General features: G+C 43.1%; 1 protein-coding gene and 1 non-coding gene across 4 annotated transcripts in view; both read left to right on the forward strand.

Annotated features, from left to right (window-relative positions):
• SWAP70 (switching B cell complex subunit SWAP70) overlaps positions 1–12,444 on the forward strand; it is an 83,149-nt gene extending 70,705 nt beyond the window's left edge. For all 3 annotated transcript variants that reach the window (XM_021001931.2, XM_078148603.1, XM_021001932.2), the window contains 3 exons: positions 5,251–5,449; positions 8,174–8,270; positions 8,789–12,444. In XM_021001931.2, the coding sequence (XP_020857590.1) occupies positions 5,251–5,449; positions 8,174–8,270; positions 8,789–8,895 (403 nt within the window). In that variant the 3' untranslated portion in view covers positions 8,896–12,444. The remainder of the gene's footprint in view (positions 1–5,250; positions 5,450–8,173; positions 8,271–8,788) is intronic.
• LOC144455573 (U6 spliceosomal RNA) lies at positions 2,734–2,836 on the forward strand. Its single transcript, XR_013484286.1, has one exon. It is a non-coding gene; the product is annotated as a U6 spliceosomal RNA (small nuclear RNA).
• Positions 12,445–13,557: the final 1,113 nt, after the last annotated feature.

Consider the following 13,557-nt stretch of genomic DNA (forward strand, 5'->3'; position numbering starts at 1 on the left):
GTAGGAGTGGCACGAACAGGTTATCCATTATTTCTTTGGAATCTCCTTCCAGTCTCTGTCTATTCACATGAATACATATGTGCATTTTTAGTCTCTGAAGCAACTCTTACATTCTATAAATTACTGAGAAGTTGCTTCTTTGCATCAGTGAAGAGAGTTTCAACTGAGGGAGTTTCCTGCACTACCGAAATTATAGGCTCAGGCCAGGTAACTCCCTACAACCAATCTCTGCTTTTAGCCACTCAGGTCTTCTCTGATTCCTCCCTGGGTCTCAGAGATGATGCTGGCTTCTTAAAACATCTACTGGTGGCCTCCAGGCTTCTGACGCTCCTACAGGCTTGGCTCCTGTATAGACTGTGGGATGTGTCTGTTACCTGAGACCAAACTTACCTGAATACAGGGGGGCTCATCACCAGAAAGTGGGGCATATGAAGCCCTTTTCAGAGGCCTGAGGCAGGGCTTTGATCTGGGACCATGGAGAGAACCAGGAACCTTCTGAAGTATTCCAGCAGCCCTCTGCTGGAACGTGACTGTGCCTTGGATGTGTTTCCTCTCTTTAAATTATTTACCAGCTCCTATTATATGCTTCAAGCTCCCATATCCTAAGTTTATAGCTGCCCGGAGATGTCTGACATTGGTGCTGACGCCATGGGTGAAATTCGTGTGCCTCAGGGAACTTTCTTCCCTGGGAGGCCAGGCTGGCTTCAGCTGAACTCTGGGCCAAAGGCTGCCTCTAAACAGTGGCCTTGAGGAGAATTGTGGCCATTTTGGTCATTCGTAGGGCAGACAGCTTGGGAAGGAGGAAGTGATATTGTTTCGTGGGCTGAAGTCTGCACTGGAGACTTGAGATCTGTCCTGATTATATGTAGAGTATCGTATCCAGTTCTGGGGCCAAGTGTTAGCAATATTGGACAGGGACTTAAAGCTTTTTTAAGGACAGGTTGAAGGAAATAGAAATGTTAAAAATGCTTCCACCCCCTTAAGCCATCACCTTATCTTTCCCTTTCCTTTCTAGAAGTCAAACTCCTAGAAAAATCTGTGCTAAATAGTAGAAAAAATCATCACTTTCAAGGTATAAAGTGCTTCATCTCCAGCAGAGATGTCAACCTCAGGAGGAGGACAGGGTGGGGAGGGAGCTAAAGTGAAGCCCAAACCAGATTAAAGTGTAATTGGGAAATGCCTGGCAAAATAAAACAACACAACACAGCATAGACAAGAATTTAGCTTGTGTGCAAGAGAAGATTCCTTGGTAGTTAAGGTTGCTTGAGAAAGGTGACTGAGGGAATCCCCTTTGTGGAATTTTGAACTTATTCTCTACATCATCTAGTCTGACCCTTTCATCTTACATAGGGAAGAAACTGAGTTCCCAGAGGGGAATATTGAGTTAATGGAGGAGCCAGGACTGGAATTAGAGGGTCCTGAGGTCCAGACCTGCCTTCCTTCCGCCATGCTGTCATGGGTGGTCTTCTTGAAAGCAGGGGCCTGCGTTAGGTAACCTGTGAAGTTCTTTAAGCTGATTATTTTCTATTGTAATAAGTTAATCATAACTTACAAGGCCAGGCTTATAATTTATTTCAAAATTTCTTTTTGTTTAAACTACATTATATTTATGGATTGTAGGTTGCACTTGCAAAAAGAAAAGACATAAACAAAGTTGGAAGGAAAGTTAAATGTAAGCAAATTTTTCCAGCTTTATTGCATCTTGCAGAAGGAGCTGGCCACTTCTGTAGAAGGCAGAGTGTTCCCTTATTAGAAGGCAAATGTGTTTACAATGGATAGCTTACAAATTAGAGCGGGCAGGTTTTGGTTAGCCAGCACCATAATAGATGACTTCTCTTTGAAAAATGCAGTCATAAGATGGTGCAGAAAAGGCAGAGACTCACCCAAGCTCTCTCCAAAACCCCTCCAAAAAACTTTAAATAATGCCTCAAAACAAATTCTGGAGCAGCAGAACCCACAAAAGGATGGGGTGAAACAATTTTCCAGCCCACGACAAATCAGAAGGTCAGCAGGAAAGGTCTGTTACACCAGGGTGAGATTGGAGCTCACCCCAGCAAAGCAGCACTAGCCCTTGGGGGTGATTCAGTCAGTGGCAGCAGTGATAGTTTCCAGACCTCTCAGTCAGCAGAGGGGATCAGACGACTAGTCAGAAGGAGGTTACAGGGGTCCTTTTGCTGGCATAATAGGACTTTGTTGCATTGCCCACATTTAGATCTGGGTCCCAGGCCTGGGTCTCAGGTCCAGGGTGAGGAAGAGCACTAGCATGCCAGAGCTTGTGGCCACAGGGGAGCTGGGACCCTGCTCGCAGATTCAGGGTGGAACAGAGTGCTTGTGGTCGCTCACAGAGCAGAGCACAGGCCAGGAGAGGAGTAAACACTCCTATCCCTAGGTCATACCACCTTGGAAGAACCGAAAACTTACAGGTCCCCAGAATCATCTCTGAAAACAGCTGCACAAAAAACCTGGAGCTTGGCACAGTGACCCTTCCATTCCGGAAACAGAGCCCATAGCACCGAGTTAAAAATCTAGAAACAGGTTGGAGGGGCAGCTAGGTGGCCAGTGGATAGAGCCCTGACCCTGGAGTCAGGAGGACCTGGGTTCAAATCCAGCCTCAGACACTTAACACTTACTAGCTGGGTGACCTTGGGCAAGTCACTTAACCCCATTGCCTAGCCAGAAAAAAAAAAGAGGCGGGAAAAACGAGCTAACAGCAGAAAAAATGTATTCATTTCTGCTTGCTTCATCAGTACCTATACTAAAATTGGAATGATGCGGAAGAGATTAATATGGTCCCTGTTTGAAGATGACACAAATTCATGAAGCATTTCACATTTTTTATCATAGGTATCACATTTGTTGTCATTTCAGTGTGTGAAGGAGAGAGAGAGAGAATTTGGAATGGAAAATCAAAATAAAATTAAAAAATAAAATATGAAAAAAAGATTTTCATTAAAAAAGTATAGTCATCTATATATAATAAGCTTGAAAATATTTGCTGGTCCAATGTGATCTCTGCAGGAAATAAGAGTTCAATTCCATATAATCCAAAAAATATTTCTTCTTAGCCTTGTGTTCAGACTTCATCAGTACTTAAGTGCAGACATGGCCTCTTTGGTTTGGGGACCTCCTACATTATGCTGATTGGCACCTTTTTTTCTTGTACATTTCTTGTCCATGCTCTCCCGACAGAAGGTCCACTCGACATATTGGGAGCCTTCCTTTAGGTCTTTTAAGATTATGTGGGTATCAGTATCCCCCAAGGGCTGTTAACCTGTTAGCCTTTGCTTTCTGTGACTGGCTCATCTTTCCTGGGCTTACATTTCTTGGATGATAATAATTGTACTTCTTGCACCTTCTCCGTCATTGATAATATGCTGTGGCCCACATCTGACAACCGTGTCTCCCTTTTGTCCTTTGGTGATCTGTAGTTTTGATTCTTCAAATAATTGTCATGTCACGTAATTAGAAGCCATACAGCAACACCCTAAGAATATTGGTCGTTAAAAGTTGGGTTTTTGTTTCAGGGAGAAGCTTGGGGTCTTTGGCAATGCTTCACTGTTTTCCCACATACAATCCAATTCACTCTCCTCCTCCTCTTCAATTTTGGGCATGGTTTATTGTCCAGTTGCAGTGCCCATATAAGGTGCATAGACCAATGATGCAGCTGAATGAGCTTTCCCTTTGCCTGTGCATATCAGAAGATTGGTGATGAGTATTCATTATCTGCTTGGTTTCAGCTCATGAAACAAAGGCGTTGTGCTGAGTGCAATAAATGCCATTTGTTGATGATGATGATGATAAAAGTCAAGGAAATAAGCTTTTTCCCCTTGTAGCTGGGCTTATTTTTATCCTAATTGCCCATGTTGAGTGGTTAAATTGCTATTTGCAAGGCTGCCAAATAAGATAACTCCAGGATGGGTAAACGTTGGCTTAACTGTAATTTGTGTGAAAAAAGACCTCAGGGTTTTATTGGATTGCAAGCTTAGTGTGTGCCAGTTCATATGATCTTGAGATGCAATGTCCAGAGTGAGGGAGAGGCCAGCAGGGCTCGTATCCTGTAGCCTGGACTGAGCATTCCTGGAGTGTCCTTCTGGGCACCGCATTTCTGAGAGGACATTGGAGAGCTGGAGGGTGTCCAGAAGAAGGCTGAGAGCCGTGCAGTATAAGGAGCAGATGAAGAACTGAAGCCACTAGGAAGGGACTCTTTGAAGAGCAGGGGGAAACTTCCTGAAAGCCTTCAGAGAACTCCACATGTATGTGGAGTCCTAGAGAAGGAATGGATTTGGGGCAGCTAGGTGGTACAGTGGATAGAGCACCGGCCCTGAAGTCAGGAGGACCTGAGTTCAAATCCGGCCTCAGACCAGACACTTAGCACTTACTAGCTGTGTGACCCTGGGCAAGTCACTTAACCCCAATTGCCTAAAAAAAGAAGCAAAAAAAAAAAAGAAGGAATGGATTTATACCACTTGGCCCAGAGAGGGAGCTAGGGCCAGGGTGGAAGTGATTATGAGGTGCATTTTTGGCTTAGCACAAGGATAGACTTTTTAACAGCAAAAGTTGTTCAGAAGTAGGATGATTGCCTGGCAAGTCAGGTCAAATTAACATGTATTTATTCAGCACCTACTGTGTGTCAGACACCATGCTGGGTGCTAGCAAGATGGTTTCCTGCTGATGGAATTACTCAGTCAGAGGCGGCTGCTCTACTCCCTGCTGGGGAGTATGTATGTAATAGAGCGGATGCCTGCATGGGCTGGGAAGTTAGATTACAGGAACACTGATGATCCCGTCCAACTCAGAGATCCTGTAATTTCCTGTCAATTTCCTTTCTGTTTATTTTAGGGGAATTACAGATTTTGTATCTGACCTATCAAGCCGTGATTCCTGACTCTCCATATCAGGTTCTCTTTTCTGTGTGTGCATGTAGTTTCCTGTCCCTAATAGTAATGGACTACTTACCCTTCAATGCCTGGAGACCTTTGCTGCCCCAACAGCTTACCACATTCCCTGTAGTGCATGCTCATTTGGTTTTTCATCCCACAGTGACTGGGAGCTTTGCCTGAGTGCCTAGAAGACATTCCCATTCCTTTCCCTTTGGTCACCACCCTCCTCCCACAAATTCTTTGGCTGCGTTTTTTGAGGTTGTCATCACACCTGGCAGGTCTTTCACAAATAGTGAGTTGGTGCCTGGAAGTAGATGTGGTAAAACAAGTGGCCTTTTCTCTGTTTAATCCCCACTTCTCCCCTCTGCAGGCTGCTGGAAGAAGAGTCTTCCAAGAGAGCTGAGCTAGAAAGGTGGCACTTGGAGCAGCAGCAGGCCATCCAGACCACCGAGGCTGAGAAGCAGGAGCTGGAAAACCAGCGGCTGCTCAAAGAGCGTGCCCTGCAGGAAGCGATGGAGCAGCTGGAGCAACTGGAGCTGGAGAGGAAGCAGGCACTCGAGCAGTACGAGGTGAGTTCCCACCTCCTGTGGGGCTGAAGGATTACAGTGCAAGGCATGGTTTGTAAGGAAGAGCCTGAAAACTGGGGAGGGGAGAAAATTAAAAAAGCAGAAAAATAGGGTGCATCCGGATAAAATTTTTATATTAGATTGAGGTTTAATCCTTCAGACTGGTGAATAGAGGCTCTTTTGCTTGCTGCAAACGTTTAGGACTTCCTTTTTTTAAAAAATATTTTTACTCTGAAATTAATGAACATCAAAAAAAGAGAACATTTCCATATGCAAAGTAGCAAAGAAAACCTTTTTCTGTACAGCTCGCTTTTTATGTCATGTCTTCACCGCTGTCCTGTTTGTCTGTTTCCTTCTGAACTTTTATCTACTCCCTTGTGTTCACTGTCCTTTTAAATAAGCTTTTATTAAAGGCTTTTGTTCTTTATATCACTATATCTAATACATAGTATTTTTATTTTTATTTATTATCTTTTCTTTATTTCTTATCTTTTCTTTTATTTCTTATCTATTCTTTATTTCTTATCTTATTACATGTAAAGAATTTTAAACATTTAAAAAATTTTTTTGAGTTCCAAATTTTCTCCTTCAAATGGTAAACACTTTGATATAGGTTAAATATGTGCAGTTATGCAAAACATTTCCATATTTGTCATGTTGTGAAAGAAGAAACAGACCAAAAGAAAAACACAACACACACACACAAAAGAGTGAAATAGTATGCTTCAGTCTGCATTCAGACTCCTTCAGTTCTTTCTCTGGATAGCATTTTCCATCATGAGTCCTTTGGAATTGTCTTGGATCACTGTGTTGCTGAGAATTGCAAAGTCATTCGTAGTTGGTTGTCATACAGTGTTGCTGTTACTATATTCCATGTTCTCCTGGTTCTACTCATTTCGCTTTGCATTTGTTCATGTAAGTCTTTCCTGATTTTTCTGATATTAGCCTGCGCGTCATTTCTTAAAGCACAGTACTATTCCGTTACAATCATATGCCACAACTCATTCAGCCATTCCCCAGTTAATAGACATTATCTCATTTTCCAGTTCTTTGCTACCACAAAAAGAGCTGCTATAAATATTTTTGTACAATAGGCCCTTTCCCCTTTTTAAAAAAAATCTCTTTGGGATATATACCTAGTAGTAGTATTGCTGAATCAAAGGGTATGCAAGAAAAGAAAGAAGAGGGGGAGAATTAGCAGAACTGATAAATACCTTGAGAAAGTCTGAAAATATGTGCAATGGACCTCCCATCTCTGTGAGGGGATTGGAATAGGAGTGTCTTCTGACATATGCTTCTCCTTTATAGTTGTGCAACATTATTTTGTGTGTGTGTGTGTGTGTGTCTTCTGTGCATTTTCAAGATGCTTTAGTGACTTTTTATTTATTTTTGGGAAGACTATTGATAGCACTCGGCCCCCCCCCCCCAAGTTATTCTTCCTCCCTTCCAGATGTAAAGGGAAAAACACAATACTTGTTAACAAATAAACGTAGCTGAGCAAAACAAATTCACACACTGTCTGTGTCCAGAAATGAATGTCTCATTGGGTCCATTTGATCCTTTACCCTTCTGCCAGTAGGTGGGAAACATTTCCATCACTGGGCCTCTGGAATTGTAGTTGACCTTTGCATTGATCAGAGTTCTTAAGTCTTTTCAATAATTTTTTCTTAATGTTTTTGTGATGGTCTAAATTGTTCCTCTTTCTCTGTTCGCTTCCCACTGTATCAGTTTATATGAATCTTCACAGGTTTCTCTGAAACCATCCCTTTCATTATTTCTTATGGTACAATAATAATTACATTCTTGTATTATAATTTGCTCAGCTGTCCCCTAATTGATGAATACTCCCTTAGTTTCCAGTTCTTTGATGTAACAAAAAGAGCTGCTCTAAGTACTTTTTGTGTATATGGGCTTTTTTCCCCTTTCTTTTATCTTTTTGGGGGTATAGGGCTAATAGTGATAGGTGTCCGTTTTTCTTAAAAGCCTTCACTTAGCCCTGCCATTCCCTTAACAGTTCTGTCTTCCCAGATCCCTCTTCCCTTTCATATTTAAATTCCTAGAAATCAGTCAGTAAGCATGTAGTAAGTGGCTACTATGTGCCAGGCATTATGCTAGGGATACAATACTGAAAACAATCCCACTCACAAGGAGTTTACATTCTAATGGGAGGGATGGGAAGTACATATAGAAAAAAATATATATAGCATAAATATAAAGGGATACATATAGGGCTAAATCTTGAAGCCTTGTGCATACATGTCAGCTGCTGCTCCTCCAACCACTCCTGCTATTTTTTCCTTGCTGCTGATTCAGAGCTATTAAGGTTTTTCAGCAGGCACCTATTGATTCATTGTGCTTGAAGTCACACAAACTGATTTTTAGTTGCTTTTATTGCTTCAACAAAGGAGTGTTTTTAGCCTGGAAAGGGCAAGGATTAGTGGTCTTCTTGGGAAACTGGAGGTGGTCGATTCAGAACGAAGCTGGGGTGTCTGGAGATAGACTGCTGGACAAGGTGACCTCTGAGGCATAGGCTGGAGGATTCTTTAAGTAGCTGGAGAAGAGCTGTGTTTGAGGAAGGCTTATTTGCACCTCAGGTCATGCTGGTTTGATGCTGGTGCTCAAATTCTGGACTGCTTTTTCTGATTGCTTTTTTATTGTGTAATGCGTATGCACAGGGAAACTTGGAAAAGTGATCTTTCTAATCCAAGTCCCAACTCTTTATTTCAGGGAGTCAAAAAGAAGCTAGAGATGGCAGCCAGCAAGACGAGGAGCTGGAAGGACAAGGTGGCCCAGCACGAGGGGCTCATTCGATTGATAGAACCAGGTAAGGGCTCTGTGAAGTCGGCACCAGGTTCACCTGGGCTTTTAGTCCCCTGTTTGTCTGTGTGTGACTCTAGGGCAGAGATCCTTACCTGTTCTGTGTCATGGAGTCCATACACTTCTCAGAATAGTGTCTTCACATGCATTGAGATAAATACAGTGGTTACAAAGGAAATGTTATATGAAAGACACTTCTAAAGATATGAGAAAATCAAGTTCAAGGACCTCAGATTAGCCCCTCTTTTGGCCAGAAAGAGTAGAAACCAAAGCTGTTTGTGGTAATTTTGTTTTAACTTTTCCTGGGAGCCAGCCTCTTAATTGGGGGAAATGCTCTGCTGACCAGAAGTATAACTTTCCATAGTCTAGAATTGTAAATATAGGTAGGAGACAGACAAAACAAGTTTTTGTTTTGTTTCATTTTGTTTTCAGGCACTATTATAATGGAATGTAGTGCCTATAACATGTTTGTGTATCGTATAAATATTATATAAAAGCTAGCATATAGGCATGTTTGTTTTTCAGGTTCAAAAAATCCTCATTTAATTACAAACTGGGGACCAGCAGCCTTCACTCAAGCAGAACTTGAAGAACGAGAGAAGAGCTGGAAAGGGAAAAAAAGCACGGAATGACTCCAAGGGCAGACACTGTGCGCCCCTGGAGCCAGAGGTCGGGTGGAGCTGGGGAGCTTTGTGCCAAAGACCATGCGGTGTGTGGCCCTGCCACGGTCGCCTCTTGAGTGCTGTCAGCTGGGCCAGCACGCAGAGGGAGATGCTTTTTTTGTGCACCTCTCTGCACGGGAACCATCTCTGAAGCAGCATCACAAATGTCCACCCTGTTTATTTGTTGGTCCTTGCTCCCCACCCCATAGAAGATAGCTCTCATTTTTCTACCAGGTGGAGGAGAGCCATGTTTTGGATAATCTACAGCAGTGTACAGTTTCCAAATACCCCTTTGTCTCTGTAATGCATCCTCCTTGCTCCTAGCAATGTAGGAGCCTCCCTGGCCAGGAAGCTGACCAAATACTTACTGATTCATACTGATCACTGGCCAGTCGATGCTCTCGTGGGGCCATTGGGAATCGTGACTTCCTGGTTGCCCCTCCAGAATATCATTGGCCGTATGAGATTTTCCTGAGTTCTCCAGGACTCCTTCCTTTCCTTCCCCAAGAAACAAATAAACCCTCACATGTGTATTCTTCTTGAGTCTAATATTCACCTTCCCTAAATTCCCAGCCAACTGTAGACTGGCCTGTGTTAGTGGATATTCTCTGCCCTTTGTGTTCCCTAAGAACCCAGTGGCTAGGCTGCAGAGAAGATGACCTAGGGAGCAAACTAATTTGGAATTAAAAATGGGCTCTGGGTGATCCATACTCTCTACACGTGGGTGATAGAGAATGTCTGTATCGGCCTGGTAGCTCACTCAGTTATAAGTGATGGCCTGTCATTGCCCCCTGACTTCCTAGGACCCAACGTGTGTTGGGTGGTGCTGAAGAGGACGTAGAGAAGAACAAGAGAGGAGAGGCAGTGTGGTGTAGTGGGTAGAACACAGGCCTTGAAGCCAGGAAGGTTCACATGCTGATAGACTGCCCGTGTGCCTCTGTTTGCTCCCTCAGGCTATTGTTTGCCAAGAAGGTGCTGACTTGCATTGGTAGAGGAACTTTCCTTACATGGGAGTTCCCTTTGCCACTGAAATTGCAGGTCTAGTTCCTGTGCCTAAGAACTAGGTAAAAGAGGCTGCTTGGCCTCACAGGTTGTCCTGGGCATCTTAGGAAGCCTCTCTGTGCCTGTTTTGGGTTCAGAGAACACAGCCTTTGGAATATAATTTAAAAGCATAAGTAATCCCATTGCAGGGGTAATACATGATTCTTAAAGTGGGGCAACCATCTGGGGGATAATTCATGGGAACAGCTTCTGAAGCTCATTATGGCATAAGGAGAGAATTCAGCATTCATTTCTACTAACATTCTTCTTCCCCACCTAACATTAAATGGAGAAAGTGTCCTGGCCAGACGTCTGACACCCTCACCCACAGACACCATAGAGGTGTTTCCGATGAGACATGACTTCAGTGGCTTTAGTGCCCCCCGCTTCCACCCCTGCCTCAGTGCAGATGTTTCCATGAAAACAGCCGAATCAGCTTTTCTTGTCAGCGCTCCAAAAAGCCCATCAGCTTGTGGCCAGTTGTCAGAGACTGAGCCTCTCCACACTCAGCTAGGCTGGGCCCAGGCTTGAAACCTTCTCAGCATCATAGGACATGCCAGAGCTCATGTTTCACTGGCAGAGCCTTCAAGAACGCAGGCTTGTTTTCATACCATCCCGAGGCGTTAGAGGAGTGTGTTAGGGGAAGATGAATATCAATAATATTAAACTGTTCTGAAATGTCATGCATGCAGATTTTTGTTATTTTAGACAAATGTAGATACAATCAAAAGGGATATAATCCTATAAGTTACTGCCTCTTATCTGAGTAAAAAACATTAACCAGTGGAATGCCCTTACAAATTTTTAATCACGTTGCCTTTGGCAATTCACTGAAGCATAAGTTTCATTTAATGTTCACTTCTTCCTGCCCTTGTAAACTTTATTTTCTTATTTTTAAAAGTTACTTCTCATTAGGGGTCTTGAAAATTTACAGATACAGTTTGGGTTTCTGTTTCTTCTATCCAGATCTTTATCAGTATTATTACCTTGTTTATTTAGTAATGTATTTTACAAGTATGGAATGAGGCCTTGTAGTCTTTTGGAGTCATCTTAAACTCTGCCAATAAAATGTGGAGACGTAGAAGAGGATGGACAGTTTTCTCTTAATTTGATTAAGGATCCCATATATGTCTCCAGTATGACAAATCACTAATAAGGACTCTAGACTTTCCAAAGAAGTATAAAGTGCTGGTTGGAAAAATGCTTCTCTTTGAGGAAAACACATTGGTTTCTGCTCTTAAATGGAAGGAGAGTGAAGGCCCTTGCTTCCTGCTGAAATGCCACCTCTTTTCTGAAGCGAACAGACCGTGGCGCTGAAGGCTCGGCCCATTGTTGTTGGCTCTTGAGAATCTGCCTTTTGCCAGCCCGCTTCTGCCTCGCTTGGCTTTCACAAGCAGTATTCTTAACTTCATTTCAACCTTGACCAAGTGGTTAAATAATTTTCAGTTAAATATCAGTGTCAGAGATCTTCAGTGACATCTGTCATGTGCACTGTGTGTAGTATTCCAAATACCCTAGTTACCATAGAGGAAAAAGTAGCATCGTGTTAAAAACCATTTAATTCTAGTAGATTTTCATGGATCATAGACAACATGGAAATGAGTTAATTCAATTCATAATTTGGAATAATCATAAAATTCAGAGTTGGGTGACTCCTCCGTGGTCATCTGCTTCAACCTCTACCTAGAAAGGGTAACCCTTGCTATTTCCCCAACAAAGGTCCCCCAGACTTGGCTGAAGTGCCTCTGGGGAGGGCGAGCCAACTGTTGTGCAAGGCTGCCCGATTCAGTCTGGGGCAGCTCTGCTGGTCGGGACATTTTTCTTGATATCAAGCTTTAATTTGCTTCTTTGCAACTTGCATCCTCTGGTCCAATCCATCTTCCCACTGGACTGCCCTTCAGCTGCTTGAAGACAGCTGCCATGGCCCCTTCCTCCTCCCTAAGACTTCTCTTTGCATTCAGAACCTCCAGGTCCTACAGCCAGGCCTCATATGCATGGACTCAGTGCCATTCTCCATCCTCATCAGTATTCTTCCTGATGTTGGAAGTAAAGTGCTCTTTGTGGCAGAGTGCCCACAGACCGTGCGATGGAATTGCCAGCAGTATCTGGATTCTGCTTGGCATGGGTCATTGGCTCCTAAATGACTAGCAGTGTGATTGTTGAATGGAGAAAGAGGTCAGAAAACACAGGTAATGAAAAAGTTAACGTACTTTTGTCTTCTGTTAGGTCTGAAGATGCAGTGGAGCAGCATATCGTAATTTACAAGCAATCTCATTGTCTGAACGCTGTAAGATTGGCCACTTGCTTAACTTTTTGCTAATTTTCCTAAAATATTTGTGAAGTGTTTCGTATCATTTTTTAGGAAAACAGACCAAATAAGAGGAAGATTGCATGAATGATATGAATTTAGAACTGTCCACATTAATAAAACAGTGAGGGAAAGTATGGTGTGTTTCTTAATAAAGAAATATATGCATATGCTCAGTTTTGTGGAAATTACTTCCCCCTCTGCCACCCCCCCAACTTCCCCCCCCCAAAACCAACAAAACATTACACTGTGTGGTTAACTTGGTGACTGAACAAAACCAATGTTGGCAGGGAGAGAGGTTTTCTAACATTTGGTTTCTGAGCCACTAATTAATATGGGGAAGATAATAGCTGATGGCCTTGTCCGAGTTGCTCTATCGGGTCACATGAGAAAACTTATGAAGATGTTTCTCCCTCATGTGTCTTTTGTCTTTATATGCTGGGCTTTCTTTGCTGGGCCATTTTGGTTTTTGATCCACAGATTAAACAGTGTGGAGTTGTTTGTTTCCTTTTGGAAGAGCCAGAGCAGACCCAGAGCCCAGCTGGTTTCACTTCCCTTCTGCTTGTCATAAAGATGTCTGGGTCTGCTCATGACTGCTTGGACCCTTGGCAGGGAGGGAAGCAGGAGCTGGGGATCCGCCTCTGAACCCAGGTGATTAAATTTTGTGCATCAAGAGTGCATATACACTGTTATATTATTTTGATCTTTTATCTACCCCCCACAAAATAGGCATTGGGCCCCAACTCTTATAGGGTTTGGGTGATCCACTGATTTTTTTGATAGTTGTGGCCAGCTCTTTGTGACCCATTTGGGGTTTTTCTTGGCAAAGATACTGGAGTGGTTTGCCATTTCCTTCCCCAGATTATTTTACAGTTGAGGAAACTGAGACAAACAGGGGTTAAGCGATTTGCCCAGGATCACATGGCTGGTGTGTGAGGTCAGATTTGAACTCAGGTCTTCCGACTCCAGTCTGGGTGCTCTCTGTGCTGCACTCCTAATAGTTAAAAGGTTGGGAGCTGCTGCTGTACTGCTGGGAATGTCCATCCCTCCCGTGCCTTTTCTCCACCATCCCTCTCTTCCCCTTCTTTATGTGATGCTTTGCAGGAACTGTACAGAGCTCACGTATTCACCTTTTCTTCCTATGTGTTTTGAATTTGCTCTTTTTAAATTTTTTTCCATTTCTACCTCTTTTTGAATCAGCTTCATTTCCAAACGGATCCTGTTTCCTCCCCTGCCACAGAGCAGTCCCTTGTCAGAAAGGATGAAAAAAAGACAAAAAAGCT

The sequence above is a fragment of the Phascolarctos cinereus genome, unplaced genomic scaffold (assembly GCF_003287225.1).
Source record: "Phascolarctos cinereus isolate Bilbo 61053 unplaced genomic scaffold, phaCin_HiC Scaffold_9;HRSCAF=440, whole genome shotgun sequence".
NCBI lineage: Eukaryota > Metazoa > Chordata > Mammalia > Diprotodontia > Phascolarctidae > Phascolarctos > Phascolarctos cinereus.